At 42.2% G+C, this 16,241-nt stretch overlaps 1 protein-coding gene across 1 annotated transcript; it reads left to right on the forward strand.

Moving 5' to 3' along the window:
- On the forward strand, positions 1-8,238 carry LOC116357032 (neural Wiskott-Aldrich syndrome protein-like). The gene is made up of 6 exons (XM_031804355.1): positions 1-5; positions 339-498; positions 7,517-7,587; positions 7,804-7,859; positions 7,980-8,005; positions 8,098-8,238. The coding sequence occupies exons 1-6, from the start codon at positions 1-3 to the stop codon at positions 8,236-8,238; spliced, it is 459 nt and encodes a 152-aa protein (XP_031660215.1).
- The last annotated feature ends 8,003 nt before the right edge of the window (positions 8,239-16,241 follow it).

Below are 16,241 nucleotides of genomic sequence, written 5' to 3' on the forward strand. Positions count from 1 at the left end.
ATGCGGTACACAGAATAAGCCAGGCTGCTAACTGAAGAATAGTGTACAGACACTTACTACAGCCTCCATTACCTACAGGTTGTATCTGTTTTATATGAGTGCACCATCAGTACGCTACATTCTTAAAAGACAGACACTAAACACCCCACAACCATTGATCTAACAAAGGCTGATCAACAGCACCACTGCTGCCCTCACAACAAGGTTCAGAGAGATCCCCGATTCAGAGGAAGAACAATCAACTGTGGTCGCTGTACTTCCTGCTCTCTCCTGCTGTTTTGCTCTAACGTCAAGGAAGTCCTCGCTTTAGATACATGTCTCCACTTCTACCTCACAAGCGTTCAGAAGTTTGAGGAGCCTCATAAGCTGTATCTGAACTTAAAGACCCCTATTTGGCCTGTGTGGAGCAATGAGGCGGGCATCAAAGTCGAGGATGCAGGAGAACAACCTCACCGTCCTGTAGAGGCTGTAGTGGAGCTCCTGGGCCAGAGATGTGTGGTAAGTCCCCATGACAACCTAAGGCTAGTTCATACCTGCCGCTTGCATGCTTCCTTTCTCCTGATCTTGTCTACATTCTGATTATGTCCAATTTTGTTAGCAGGTGTAGACAATTAAAATATGAATTGTGATCTGATTGTGATCAGATATTTTTGAAGACCTCCAGAGGTAGTCAGACATGCATTGTGTCTGGAAGTCTTACACGTGTAGATGGATCTGGACAGTGAAACCATTTAAATGGATCATTGTCCCGCCCTCTAAAATCATTGACAGGTGACAATTGAATTATGCCATCAATATGTGTCATAGCCCTTTACACTCGTGCCTAAATTGGAACACAGTGTCTATACAGTAACATACTATACATGACGTCAGAGCTCAGGGTCTCTGCTTGAACAGGTCTGTATGGGTTTTGATTGACAGTCATTCTGAACTTAAACACTGCACGCGACAAGAGGTTGCTCCCATCCCTCCTGCTATTTGGGCTACTTTTGGCAAAAAAATTGTCTGAGTGAAGGATTACAAGGACTCAATGTATTTTGAAAAGATATCTTTTTGATGTCATACACACAAGCCAAACACCAAATGTGCATTTCACATTTCCATATCATAAAACTCATGTCATATACAGTGTCAACGTTTACGATCACTATGTTTGATGTACATTTACAAGATGACATGGCATTAAACCCTGGGTTATCCTGAACAGAATGAGCCTGTGCTTGTTGTATTGTGAAGGAAGTTTGTCGCGGAACACGCATCTGAATGCACTCATGACTCCATTCACACCAAAATGATGATCTGCTTCTCTGAATTGCCTTGTGAAAACCTAACACTGTAAGATAGTATTTTGTCATTTAGATAGTCATGTTGGCCACCTGACCCAGATTGCGATTTATAATGGACCGTTTTTGGATTGCGTATACAACAACAGTAATTGTGTAAAGGTGGGGATGCATGGCTGTGCTCCAAACAAAACAACTACAAGTGTGCTAACTCTAGTTCCTCAACAGCACAGCTAGACTCTTCTTTAAATCTAAAAAGTGCATTAAAATGACTTAGGACCTGTGAATACTATGAAGAGGCATGTGGCCACTTGGAAACAACAGTTAGACCTCTCAGTCAAACCCTTATCATGTATTTGTCTTATGTTGTACCTACCCTAAAAGGATATTCTTATAATGTTATTGAACGTATCCAGAGTATTTTCAGATTTCGTTAAAAAAACAAATGCGGCGAAAAGTACAGTAAATGTAATATGTACATAAAATCAACATTGTAATGTTTAGATTCAGTCTTGTGTCAGTTGAACTGTTGTCCTCTCCTTTAGTCTAGTAATTTCCCCATAATATCCATGAATTTAATTGCTAACATGGTTATGCATATGCTTTCAATTTAGCCCTATCCATATAGGCCAATTCCCATGAGTGTAAGGGGTTAAAATAAATATAATCAGGAAAGAACAGCAGTGGAACATTTAGCATAAAGGGGGGACCAGGAAATCTGGTCACAATTCAGACACAGTGGACAGATAAGAGACACGTTTTAATACCATGTGTAGACAGACACATTTCTGAAAATGTGGGCACAATTAGAATGTGGACAAGATCAGGACACAGGACCAATGTTAGCTCCAGTTATAAACAGGGGTTTAGACTGCAGGCCTGACTCAGAGACCAGATATAACATGGAGACATGGTCTGGATGTGAAAGGATTGGACAGGTATATCTAATATATCTTTCAGATAGGGGCTTGGGTTGTTTATGGATGGGGCCAAAGTAATCAGGGTCACATTCTGGGATGAAATGTAACCTTTGGAATCATGCCTTGTTGTCTTTTAAGCTTTGGACAGGAAAGACTTCTGTAACAGAAATGATCCAGATTGGTATTTTTTGCACAATTTCATAGTTTGGTTTAATACAGGGGTGTCAAACCCATTCCATGAAGGGTCTAGTGTCTGTAGGTTTTTGGTATTTCCCTTCAGTCAAGACCTAGACAACCAGATGAGGGGTTCTTTACTAATTAGTGAACTTGACCTTAATGAATCAATCAAGTACAAGGGAGGAGTGAACCTGCAGACACTCGGATCTCCATGGAATGTGTTTGACGCGTGGTTTATTACTTCAATATGCAACAAAATCATAAAACGCACACTTCCAAGAGCTCTGAACAATGCTTAATTATCGCTCAATTAAACATGAATAACTATTTGGGTAAAACATTAATGGTAATGGGAATATTAGATATACATGTAAGGGGGAAGAATATCTCCTTGTGTTAGTTACCCTTTTCATTTAGTTGAATTTCGCCTAAGAGCTATACTAAGACATAGCCACTGCATACTTGCCTCAGAGGTGAACTACTGGAAGCCGGGCCTGAGGCCACTTCCTGTGAAGCTGAAAGAACAGGATGTTTACTACAGTTCAACACATGGATGACTTGTCGCTGTTTGGGAAATGTAAAACTTGAAGTGCATTTGAGTTTTAAAAAGGCTTCTGAAGTTTGTCATTTCCACTTTGACATTTGAGACTTGACTTTCCCTTATGGAAAATGTATCAGCCCCTTCAAAAAATTCCCATTAATTATAACCTTAATTAATCAATCAAGTACAAGTTGTAGACTTGTTTATGTGCTGCTGTGCGGTTTGTTGCTAGCCTTACTTTGCTACCTGCCAACTTTACTTTTAAAATGTTTTAATTAACGTTTTATATATTTTTCTAAATCCCATTCGCTCGACTTGTTCACTCAACCTTTTCACCTCGGACGCATTATATGGTCGTGGTTCGTCAGGACCTCCACCAGCCAAAGCTAAGTAATGTTAGTAACAATAACATTATGCCTTCTAATTGCAGTCGCTGTACTCATAATATACAGGAGAACGATCGTCTTATGGTGGGGATAGCTGTGCTGCAAGTCCAGCTTCAGATGCAATCGTTAGGCAAGGGTAATTTAAGTGTAGGAAAGGATGAACCAGCGTCTGTGCCACCAATAGGTACAGATAGTAGTATAAATCCCCTTGCATAGTCCCCGCAGCTGGACAATATTCTCATGGCTTCTAAACTACTGAAAGAGCTGCTTCCTGTGCTTGGCCCCCCTATGTTGAACATAATAAATGGCTCTCTATCCACCGGACGTGTACCAAACTCACTAAAAGTGGCAGTAATAAAGCCTCTCTTGAAAAGCCCAACCTTGACCCAGACAATATAAAAAACTATCAGCCTATATCGAATCTCCCATTCCTCTCAAAATTGAAAAAGCTGTTGCGTTGCAGTTTACTGCCTCCCTGAAGGCAAGCAATGTATACGAAACACTTCAGTCTGGTTTTAGACCCCATCATAGCACTGAGACTGCACTTGTGAAGGTGGTCAATTAATGGCATCAGACCAAGGCTCTGCATCTGTCCTCGTGCTCATAGACCTTAGTGCTGCTTTTGATAACATCAATCACCACATTCTTTTGGAGAGATTGGAAACCCAAATTGGTCTACACGGACAAGTTTTGGCCTGGTTTAGATCTTATCTGTCGGAAAGATATCAGTTTGTCTCTGTAGATGGTTTGTCCTCTGACAAATCAACTATACATTTCGGTGTTCCTCAATGCTCCGTTTTAGGACCACTATTGTTTTCACTATATATTTTACCTCTTGGTGATGTCATTCAGAAACATAATGTTAACTTTCACTGCTATGCGGACGACACACAGCTGTACATTTTGATGAAACGTGGTGAAGCCTCAAAATCGACCTCCCTGGAAGCCTGTGTTTCAGACATAAGGAAATGGATGGCTGCAAATGTTCTACTTTTAAACTCGGACAAAACAGAGATGCTTGTTCTAGGTCCCAAGAAAAAAATATATCTTCTGTTGAATCTGACAATTAATCTTGATGGTTGTACAGTCGTCTCAAATAAAATGGACCTCGGCGTTACTCTGGACCCTGATCTCTCTTTTGACGAACATATCAAGACTGTTTCAAGGACAGCTTTTTCCATCTACGTAACATTGCAAAAATCATAAACTTTCTGTCCAAAAATGATGCAGAAAAATTCATCTTAGTTTTTGTCCCTTCTAGGTTAGACTACTGCAATATTCTACTTTCTGGCTACTGTTAAGTATGGTGTCTTATATATTGGAGAGTTGAGACCAAATCACGGACGCTGGACAGAGTGGATTTCAGTTGTAACAAAAGGCAGTTTTAATGAGTCAAAGATATCTTGTCCCGCAGTTTTACGTGCACGGATCTAGTTCATATAACTCGGCAAGGAGTCAGGTGAAAAAGAGGCCTTATACAAAGGTTACATTCATTTTTATACATAGAATAAAGTAGGTAGAGTCTTGTCGTTTTTGTCTTCTGATTGGTCCCAAAAAGTTGGAGGCGGACCTGCTCTAATCCAGAGCATGAGCCCCATTGGTACAGAACAGAGTCTTGTTCTCTGAGCCCCCGACCAGTAGAGGGGGGAGATGTGTTTATACTAGGAGATGTTTGTGTCAGGGGTTCGTGAGGTAGAGGGGCAGTTTTTTATGGCTGGGTGTATGTGTTCATGCGATGGAATGTCTTTGTTTCCTGGGGTCGGGAGACAACCAAGCTGAGGGGATAGTTTTAGGGGGGTAGTTTTATTGCTGGCTGTGTGAGCTAGTTCCTGTTTTAGCAAGGGTACGTAAGATGACTTGAGTCAGGCGGTTTAGCTTAGCGCTGTATAATATATGAGTCCTGTGTATGAATATTTATATAACACTACCCGGATAAAGCACTAAATAAACTTCAGTTAGCGCTAAACACGGCTGCTAGAATCTTGACTAGAACCAAACATTTTTATCATATTACTCCAGTGCTAGCTTCTCTACACTGGCTTCCTGTTAAGGCTAGGGCTGATTTCAAGGTTTTACTGCTAACCTACAAAGCATTACATGGGCTTGCTCCTACCTATCTTTCCGATTTGGTCCTGCCGTACATACCTACACGTAGGCTACGGTCACAAGACGCAGGCCTCCTAACTGTCCCTAGAATTTCTAAGCAAACAGCTGGAGTCAGGGCTTTTTCCTATAGAGCAAAATTTTATGGAATGGTCTGCCTATCCATGTGAGAGACGCACACTCGGTCTCAACCTTTAAGTCTTTATTGAAGACTCATCTCTTCAGTAGGTCCTATGACTGAGTGTAGTCTGGCCCAGGAGTGTGAAGGTGAACGGAAAGGCACTGGAGCAACGAACCGCCCTTGCTGTCTCTGGCTGGCCGGTTCCCCTCTCTCCACTGGGATTCTCTGCCTCAAACCCTATTACAGGGGCTGAGTCACTGGCTTACTGGTGCTCTTCCATGCTGTCACTAGGGGGGGTGCACCACTTGAGTGGGTTGAGTCACTGACGTGATCTTCCTGTCCGGGTTGGCGCCCCCCCCTTGGGTTCATGCCGTGGGGGAGATCTTCGTGGGCTATACTTGGCCTTGTCTCAGGATGGCAAGTTGGTGGTTGAAGATATCCCTCTAGTGGTGTGGAGGCTGTGCTTTGGCAAAGTGGGTGGGGTTATATCCTGCCTGTTTGGCCCTGTCCGGGGGTATCGTCGGACGGGGACACAGTGTCTCCCGACCCCTCCAGTATTTATGCTGCGATAGTTTATGTGGCGGCAGTTTTGGAACTCACTAGCGAGTGTTGCAACCGAGGACAGACGATTTTTACACGCTTCAGCACTCGGCGATCCCATTCTGTGAGCCATTGTTGCTCCTAGACCTTTTCAGTAATGCCATTCTACTGCCAATGTTTGTCTATGGAGATTGCATGGCTGTGTGCTTGATTTTTATATAAATCCACTAATTTGAAGGGGTGTCCACATACTTTTCTATATATTGTGTAAATGCTCTCAGCAACATCATCGACAAATACGTTTTACCATCTCATCATAAAAAAAAACACTGTTTTCAATTTATCTGTGATCTGGAATAGGTTGCCACTGCATAATCTTTCCATAAGAACTAAGGTTTTTTAGTTGCCATGGTGCCTAGTGGCAGCCTAGGCAGAGAGCTCATGTAAATATATAAGGGCTAACCAACAAGGGGCTGGCTATGCGTTCTATTGAAAATAATGAACGACGTGGATGGTGTGTTCCACGATGTGCTAGCAGTGGAACTAACCTTCCACCTACTTGCATTATTTTCCAGACAACGCATAGAGCCCTGAATTGAATTTCCCTTTTATACCATGGCTATAATTTAACACATTTGCCACTAGAAAAGTGTTGATTTGCAGGTAGAAATATGTTCAACATCCACTGAAGTGTCGATCTAGTTTACTAGATAGCTACAGCAGTTGCCTTGGTAACCATAGAACATATAAACATGAAATAGCATTTGAATTCTACCTTGCTAATGTACTGTGCGTTATAGGGAAATAATGCACACTCTAGAATGCCCTTCAAGCCAATCAGAAACAAGAATTCAACAATGTCATGGTATAATTAATCATATTTAATTATTTGTATGTAAATATTTGTACAACCTTTTTATTTTTCAATAGCTAAATGAGTGCAGATCAAGTCTTGATATCAACGGTGACCCAAGAGGGGGCTCTGCATGCAGAGTTGGCAGTGGGACAGCTTATTCATTGCTCAGGAGGATACTTCTGAAGTAATAAGTGGGCTGTACTCTGTGGGGAGCTCAAATCCCAATACAGAGAATGTGCAGACGCCCTGGTAACATCGAGCTGCTTGCCCACCTGCCTGTCTTTGGACATGCTGACCTGACCACCACCTTCGACCTCCACCTCCGCTGACCATCTAGCTATGAACTATTATATAATTATTTCTTGTTGTTAATTTTGCTTAACAAGCGCTTTGAAATTCTGTTTGTAATAAAAAAGTGCTATAAAAGTTGTATAAATTATTATTATTAAGACCTTGTTTGTGTGCCATCAGCCCATGCAATGCATTCTGGGAGCCTAGCCATTGTGGACATCCAGAACCCTGACATCCGGCATTGTGCTATCGCTCCCCAGCCGTGCTAACCCCTGCCCCTGCCTTTATAACCATTCAGAGTGGAAAGAAGGAAAAGAAGAAGGGAGTTAAACTGACCAAGGCTGATCTAGAGGGCCCCAGTGGATTTCAGTCAGTACCCTATACAGGCATACAGTTAGGGCTCAGTAGTTGTCTCACCTTGTCAATACCACTTCTTTTCTCAATTTAAATTAATTTACAATAACTGGACTATATCAAAAATAATGTCAGATCATGCTTGTAATAATACCACATGAAGAAATATGAAATGACCACAAAAGAAAATCAATTTGCATCTTTCATCTCATTGTTTCCAGCTGTTGTAAGACATGTGACTCATGTTGGATGGGATCCAAACACAGGATTTGATATAAGATTATATTGTCTCTGAGGACAAGTTTGTAAAAGTATAAATGGTCTCATAGCTGAGAGGTTGTCTATAGCCATCAATGCCTGCTTTCTCTTGAAAATATTAAGTAAAGTTAACCAACATTGATTTATAGGTTACTTGAATTGCAACTCAAAGTTTGTAAAGTTTATATATTTGTTCTATTGACTGTCTTACATGAATACATTGGAGCCATAGACATGTGTTACTAACGGCTACTTTTCTAATTGTAGACCAACAACCTGGACCCTGACCTGAAGAACTTGTTCTCCAGGGCTGGGATCAGTGAAGACAAGCTGACCAACGTAAAGACCTCCAGACTCATCTACGACTTAATTGCACAGTCAGTCTGGAGGCTGTCAAAGCGGAGATGAGGAGACAAGGTTGTAAACCAATGGCTCCTCTCTAATGGAGAAATAACTTTTGTTTTGGACAATGGAAAGATAACTTGAGCTATGTTGTTTTCTCTTGTACAGAATCTGCCCCCGGTCAGCCTCTAGATCGCCAGGGTCCCCTCCCTTCTGTTCCACCTGGCTCCTACTCTGCCTCCGGTCAGCCTCTAGATCGCCAGGGTCCCCTCCCTTCTGTTCCACCTGGCTCCTACTCTGGCTCCTACTCTGCCTCCGGCCCAGCGCAACATTGCCACTTGGGACCCTTGCCCGCTGTCCCGTGTTCCCCTCCAGGGACCGCCCCTTCCCTAGCCCCATGCGTTCTACCAACCAGGGTCCTGTCCTGCCCTCAGTAGCCGGAGGTTAGGGCTGCTGTCTTATCGGCTCTCAACCAATCATGCTATTTGTTTTGTTTTTTTGCGTTGTTTGTAACTTGTTTTGTACATAAGGTTGCTGCTACCGTCGCTTAATGAGTCGGCCGCGAGGGATATACTGCAGACACCCGACCAGGCCCTGATCCCGTGATTCGCTCAGAAGGAAACTGAGATTTCGAGGCTAAAGATCTGGGTGCCTTGTGAGGATCTGGCAACGAGTGGCTAATCTGCCCTTGCCTTCCATTCTGCTAGCTAATTTTCAATTGCAGGAAAATAAATGGGACGAACTGAAAGAACGTATATCCTACCAACGGGACATTAAAAACTGTAATATCTTATGTTTCACCGAGTCGTGGCTGAACAACGACATTAAAAACATACAGCTGGTGGGTTATACACTCTATTGGCAAGACTGAACAGCAGCCTCTGGCAAGAGGCAGGGGCCTATGCATTTATGTAAACAGCTGGTGCACGATATCTAAGGAAGTCTCAAAGTTTTGCTCGCCTGAGGTAGAGTATCTCATGATAAGTTGAAGACTACCCTATCTACCTAGAGAGTTTTCATCTTTATTTTTCGTAGCTGTTTACACCCACTGCACTGAGGCTAGGAAACATTGACACCACCGATAAATCCGCGATAATTGAGAATTTCAATAAGCATTTCTCTACGGCTGGCCATGCTTTCCACCTGGCTACCCCTACCCTGGTCAACAACCATGTACTCCCCCACAGCAACTTGCCCAAGCCTATCCCATTTCTCCTTCGCCCAAATCCCGATAGCTGATGTTCTGAAAGAGCTGCAAAATCTGGACCCCTACAAATCAGTTGGGCTAGACAATCTCTTCCAACTGCCTTGGTTTCTCAAATGACTGCCTCGCCTGGTTCACCAACTACTTCTCAGACAGAGTTCAGTGTGTTAAATCGGAGGGCCTGTTGTCCAGACCTCTGGCAGTCTCTATGGGGGTGCCACAGGGTTCAGTTCTCGGGCCAACTCTCTTCTCTGTATACATCAATGATGTCGCTCTTGCTGCTGGTGATTCTCTGATCCACCTCTACGCATATGACACCATTCTGTATACGTCTGGCCCTTCTTTGGACACTGTGTTAACCTCCAGATGAGCTTCAGTACCATACAACCCTTCTGTGGCCTGTAACTGCTCTTAAATGCAAGTAAAACTAAATGCACGCTCTTCAACTGCTCGCTGCCCACACCTGCCTGCCAGTCCAGCAGCATTACTCTGGACGGTTCTGACTTAGAATATGTGGACAACTACAAATACCTAGGTGTCTGGTTAGACTGTAACTCTCCTTCCAGACCCACATCAAACATCTCCAATCCAAAGTTAAATCTAGAATTGGCTTCCAATTTCGTAACAAAGCATCCTTCACTCATACTGCCTAACATACCCTCGTAAAACTGACTATCCTACCGATCCTTGACTTCGGTGATGTAATTTACAAAATAGCCTCCAACACTCTACTCAGCAAATTGGATGCAGTCTATCATAGTGCCATCCATTTTGTCACAAAGCCCCATATACTACCCACCACTGCGACCTGTATGCTCTCGTTGGCTGGCCCTCGCTTCATATTCGTCCCCAAACCCACTGGCTCCAGGTCATCTGTAAGTCTTTGCTAGGTAAAGCCCCGCCTTATCTCAGCTCACTGGCACCATAGCAGCACCCACCCGTAGCACGCGCTCGAGCAGGTATATTTCACTGGTCACCCCCAAAGCCAATTCCTCATTCGGCCGCCTTTCCTTCCAGTTCTCTGCTGCCAAAGACTGTAATGAACTGCAAAAATCACTGAAGCTGGAGACTCATATCTCCCTCACTAACTTTAAGCTGTCAGAGCAGCTCACAGATCACTGCACCTATACATAGCCCATCTGTAAATAGCCCATCCAACTACCTCATCCCCATACTGTTATTTATTTATTTTGCTCCTTTGCACCCCAGCATCTCTACTTGCACATTCATCTTCTGCACATCTATCACTACAGAGTTTAATTGATATATTGTAATTCTTTCGCCACTATGGCCTATTTATTGCCTTACCTCCCTTATCCTACCTCATTTGCACACACTGTATATAGACTTTTTCTATTGTATTATTGACTGTATGTTTGTTTATTCTATGTGTAACTCTGTGTTGTTGTTTGTGTCGCACTGCTTTGCTTTATCTTGGCCAGATCGCAGTTGTAAATGAAAACTTGTTCTCAACTAGCCTACCCGGTTAAATAAATAAATACCTCCACAGAACAAGGTTGGCACTAAAACCGCACTCAATGAGCTGTATTCCGCTATAAGCAAACAGGAAAACGCTCACCCAGAAGCGGCGCTTGTCTGACCCTAACTGGATGTCTGACCCTAACTGGGCTCAGAGGCGGTCCTCTGATTTAGTTCAAATCCAATTCCCTTTTTGAGTTTTCCTTCATTAAACAGTCCAAAATCCCATTGTAAAATTGTGTAAACAGTATCATACTCACTCATTCATCTTATACAACAATTAGATGTAAACCTTATATCTGGGGCTATTATATAAACAGTGTTATGGTAATGTGGCCACACCGTCTCCCATGAGCTTTCCCAAGTTGTGTCAAACGGACCAGTTCGTAGCTGGATTCTTCACTGATCTTTTATACTTTCTCCGGAACATGAAATTTGTTTGTACCTCAAGTTCTGTGAGGTGGAAGGATTTCCTTTGTTCTCCATGAAAATCTACTCTCTCTCTACTGGGTGGCCATGTGGCAGGGTCTTCTCAGGAATTTACGACGTCTCTCTGACCACAGCAACCTAGTTGAAGGAGGCAAGGGGGAGGCAGGGAGAGGGGGATGGGCTTGGTATACCCAAAGAGGCCAACGTCATTATAGTAGCCATATCTAGGAAAAACAAAGTTCCAAAGGCTGGGCCTAATATAGTGTATAAGAGGTCATAGAATCCATTTTTTCGTGATTATTATGATGTTGATGTAAAAAATATTTGTTAGTCTGTGGTGTGTAAGGAGGAGCAAACAGACGCTGCACTTAACACATTTATGAAATTGCTTATTCCAGTTACTAATAAGCATGCACCCATTAAGAAAATGACTAAAAACTGTTAAATCCCTGTGGAGTGATGAGGAATTGAAAAAATTGTATGGTTGAGGGGGGTGAGTCAAAAGGAATGGCAAATAAGTCTGGCTGCACAACCGATTGGCAAACGTATTGCAAACTGAGAAATCATGACTAAACTGAATAAAAAGAAGAAGAAACTACACTAGGAAACAAAGCTAAATGACAAAAAGAATGACCATAAAAAGCTTTGGAGCACCTTAAATGAAATGTTGGGAAAAAAGGCAAACTCAGCTCCATCATTCCTTGAGTCAGATGGCTCATTCATCACAAAATCGACTGATATTGCCAACTACTTTAATGATTTTTTCATTTGCAAGATTAGCAAACAGGCATGACATGCCAGCAACAAACGCTGACACTACACATTCAAGTATGTCTAACCAAATTATGAAATACAACCATTGTAATTTTGAATTCCATATAGTGAGTGTGGAAGAAGTGAACTAATTATTGTTGTCTATCAACAATGACAAGCCACCGGGGTCTGACAGATTGAATTGAAAATTACTGAGGATAATATTGAACGATATTGCCACTGCTATTTTCCATATTTTCAATTTAAGCCTACTAGAAAGTGTGTTCCCCCAGGCCTGGAGGGAAGCAAAAGTAATTCCGCTACCTAAGAAAAGTAAAAAACCCTTTACTGGCTCAAATAGCCGACCAGATACAATTGTATTTTACAGTAAACTTATGGACAATAGACTTTCAGCACGCTTATAGGGAAGGACATTCAGCACTTACACAAATGACTGATGATTGGCTGAGAGAAACGGATGATAAAAAGTTTGTGGGGGCTGTTTTGTTAGACTTCAGTGCGGCTTTTGGCATTATCTATGATGGTCTGCTGCTGGAAAAACATATGTGTTATGGCTTTACACCCCCTGCTATATTGTGTATAAAGAGTTACCTGTCTAACAGAATACAGAGGGTGTACTTTAATGGAAGTCTCTCCAACATAATCCAGGTAGAATCAGGAATGCCCCAGGGCAGTTGTCTAGGCCCCTTACTTTTTTCAATCTTGTTGCGTAAAGACAGTGTGTCTATGTATGTGGATCACTCAACACTATACACGTTATTTACTACAGCAATTGAAATGACTGCAACACTTAACAAAAATCTGCAGTTAGTTTCAGAGTGGGTGGCAAGGAATAAGTTAGCCCTACATATGTTATTTTCAAAAACTAAAAGCATTGTATTTAGGACAAATCAAACCCTATACCTCAACTACATTTTGTAATAAATAAAATGGAAATTGAGCAAGTTGAGGTGAGTAAACTGCTTGGAGTAACCCTGGATTGTAAACTGTCATGGTCAAAACATATTGATACAACAGTAGCTACATTCTTAACACCACTATCAACCAGGCAGCTCCTACAGCCTCAAAGTGGAGGAGAGATTGACTTCACCACTACTGGTATTTATGAGAGGTATTGACATGTTGAATGCACAGAGCTGTCTGAACAACTGGCGCATAGCTCGGACACCCATGCATACCCCACAAGACATGCCACAAGATGTCTCTTCACAGTCCTCAAGTCCAGAACAAACTATGAGAGGCGCACAGTACTACATACTATCCCCCTTTTTCTCTCCAATTTTTGAACTTGCCCATAGGCCGATATGTTTTGATAAGGTTAGTATCACAACTAAAGTGGCCAAATAACGTCTTAAAATTAAGCACATTAAACCGCTTTACAAGGAGTGTAGAGCCTAACTGGCATACATAAGCAGCGCGTGAGTTTTACGTTTGGGAAGATAATTTACCATAAAAATACACATTTCATTTTTTAAATTTAACCTTTATTTAACTAGGCAAGTCAGTTAAGAACAAATTCTTATTTACAATGACGGCCCACTCTGGTCAAACCTGGACGACGCTGGGCCAATTGTGCGCCGCCCTATGGGACTCCCAATCACGACCGGATGTGATACAGCCTGGATATGATACATTTTACATTTTATAATAAAAGCATTACATGCACAATTGCATTTGCGGTCACTTTTGATAATGGTGTTTTCCTGCAAAATGGAACATTTGCGTTTAGAGATTTGCCGTGTGCGCATTGCTGCACTTATAATGTGAAAAAATAGCCTAATAGTGTATAAAAAATGTAAGCTAAACGTTCTGATCGGTTGCGTCAGCCACATTGCGTAAAAACATTTTTTTTGTAATGCTAGTGGTATTCATTTGAGATCTATCTATTCATTGATTTGAGATCTATCTATCTATAACTGACCCCGACTATATTTGGGATAATTATTTCTCGTACAGAAAAGAATAGGCCAACTTTTGTGCAAAGGGGGATAGTATATTGACATAGGCTAGTGCTTTTTCTGTTCATTGGGCCTACTCACCTTGTTGGCTGACGAAAAGTAAATGTGGACAGTGCACCTCGGAATTGGATAAGGATGCACACAGTTGCATCCCCAATGTTGTCTGTCTTCAATTGTAGCCTGTGAGAAAGACCTGATCACGTGAGGGAGAGACATGTGAGTGAGAGGTGCTTCAGAACATGCAGCACTCAGTGAGAAGGGCACAACGCAGCACTAAGGGCCAAGGGCACAATGGCCACTGCACGCAAAAGGCATGGATTTATTAGAGTGCATTACGACCACATAAAGGGGATGCCGCCAGGATATTCGAAGCATTATCAAGTGCTTATCAAATTGTGAATGAGAGACTGATGAAGTTTGTAGAGCCTGCGCAAAAAAAGCAGAGCTCATGCCTTTCAAGTGACTTTTTTCAAATCATCATTAGTCACATCATGCAGCCTTACAATGTATTAAACATCCAAACATATAGCCCAACTTTTGTAGAACAACTAAAGTTACATGAACAACTCTAAATTAAGCATATTGTCATGCCTTGATCTGTTTTACCTGTCCTTGTGCTTGTCTCCACCCTCCTTCAGGTGTCGCCCATCTTCCCCACTTATCCCCTGGGTATTTATACCTGTGTTTTCTGTCTTTCTGGGCCAGTTCGTCTTATTTGTTCAAGTCAACCAGTGTTTTTTCAGCTCCTGTTTTTCCCCAGTCTCTCTTTTTCTCGTCCACCTGGTTTTGATCCTTGCCTGTCCTGACTCCGAGCCCGCCAGCCTGACCACCGTCCTGTACCTTTGCCTCTACTCTGGTTTACCGACCTCTGCCTGACCTGACCCTTCATGCTGTCCTGTACCTTGGCCCCACTACTCTGGATTATCGACCCCTGCCTGCCTTACAATAAACATTGTTACTTCAACATTGTCTGGGTCTTACCTAAAACCTGGCACATATAGGAAAAACTATTCCTTTGTTAACCGTTCATCACGGAATAGACGCAAATTGTTTGGAGAAAAATATCCTTTATTTAACCAGGCAAGCCAGTTAAGAACAACTTCTTATTTACAATGACCGCCAAACCCAGTTGACACTGGGCCAATTGTGCACCGCCCTATGGGAACTCGCAATCACAGCCAGATGTGATGCAGCCTGGATTTGAACCAGGTACTGCAGTGACACCTCTTGCGCTGAAATGCAGTGTCTTAGACCACTGCATCACCCAGGAGTACAATCAATTCTATACTTCATACTCTAAAATAATATAAAATAATGCCACGTAATTCTAAGAAAATCTTGTCTGCTAAATTAACTTGTGTAGCCCACAGCCATTTTGCATAGCCAGATCAGGACCTTACATAAGGACAACGCTATTCTGTTCTTCTGAAATACAGGGGCACAACATTCACTGGGGACGGTGGGGGACATGTCCTCCCCCAACATTCTGAAATTGCATTTTTGTCGCCACCCAGTTTTATCATTGGAATGTGATACAAAACGATGCAACGGTGTGCTTTAGGACCATGCGGACGCCCCCGAGCGGTCATGATCCTTTAAATCTGTGTAAAATAAGTAATGGATTTATTGTGATGGTGTAGGCTATATTACATGGATTTATTAGACTTTTTCAAATGTAGATGTTCCAAAGGTCTTCATCAGTGGCTTGGTAGGGTCTGTGTGGAAGCCAGGAGATGCTAAATGTGTTTATGTTAATTCATGGTAAATTACTGTGAGACCGACAGTTATTTACTTGACAATCATCGGCTGACAAAATGTCACGACCGCCACAGCCCTATAGGCACATACCTTTATACTGACTATACACACACTCACATACAATCATCATATACACTGCTGCTATCATATATCCTGATGCCTAGTCACCTTACCCCTATACATATCTACCTCTATCGATCCAGTATCCCTGCACATTGTAAATATGGTACTGGAACTGACCCTGCTTACTTACTTTATAGTGTTCTTTTTGTTTCTTATTTTTTATATCTTGTGTGTTTTAGTTTTAGTTTGAGCTTGTCATTGTTAGTGTTACATTGTTATTGATTACTGTATTGTTGGGGTTAGAACATGAAAAACATGAAACATGATTAAAACATGAAACTAACTGAAGAGCGTGGAAGGAGACTAAATTCAAACATTCTCCAACCTGGATACACTATATCATT

This window comes from Oncorhynchus kisutch, linkage group LG24 (assembly GCF_002021735.2).
Source record: "Oncorhynchus kisutch isolate 150728-3 linkage group LG24, Okis_V2, whole genome shotgun sequence".
Classification (NCBI taxonomy): domain Eukaryota; kingdom Metazoa; phylum Chordata; class Actinopteri; order Salmoniformes; family Salmonidae; genus Oncorhynchus; species Oncorhynchus kisutch.

Coding starts and splice junctions, on each gene's coding strand:
- LOC116357032 (XM_031804355.1), top strand. Junction 7,588..7,803: donor GAGGGCCCCAGTGGATTTCA/GTCAGTACCCTA, acceptor AGCTGTTGTAAG/ACATGTGACTCATGTTGGAT. Junction 7,860..7,979: donor ATTTGATATAAGATTATATT/GTCTCTGAGGAC, acceptor ATTGATTTATAG/GTTACTTGAATTGCAACTCA.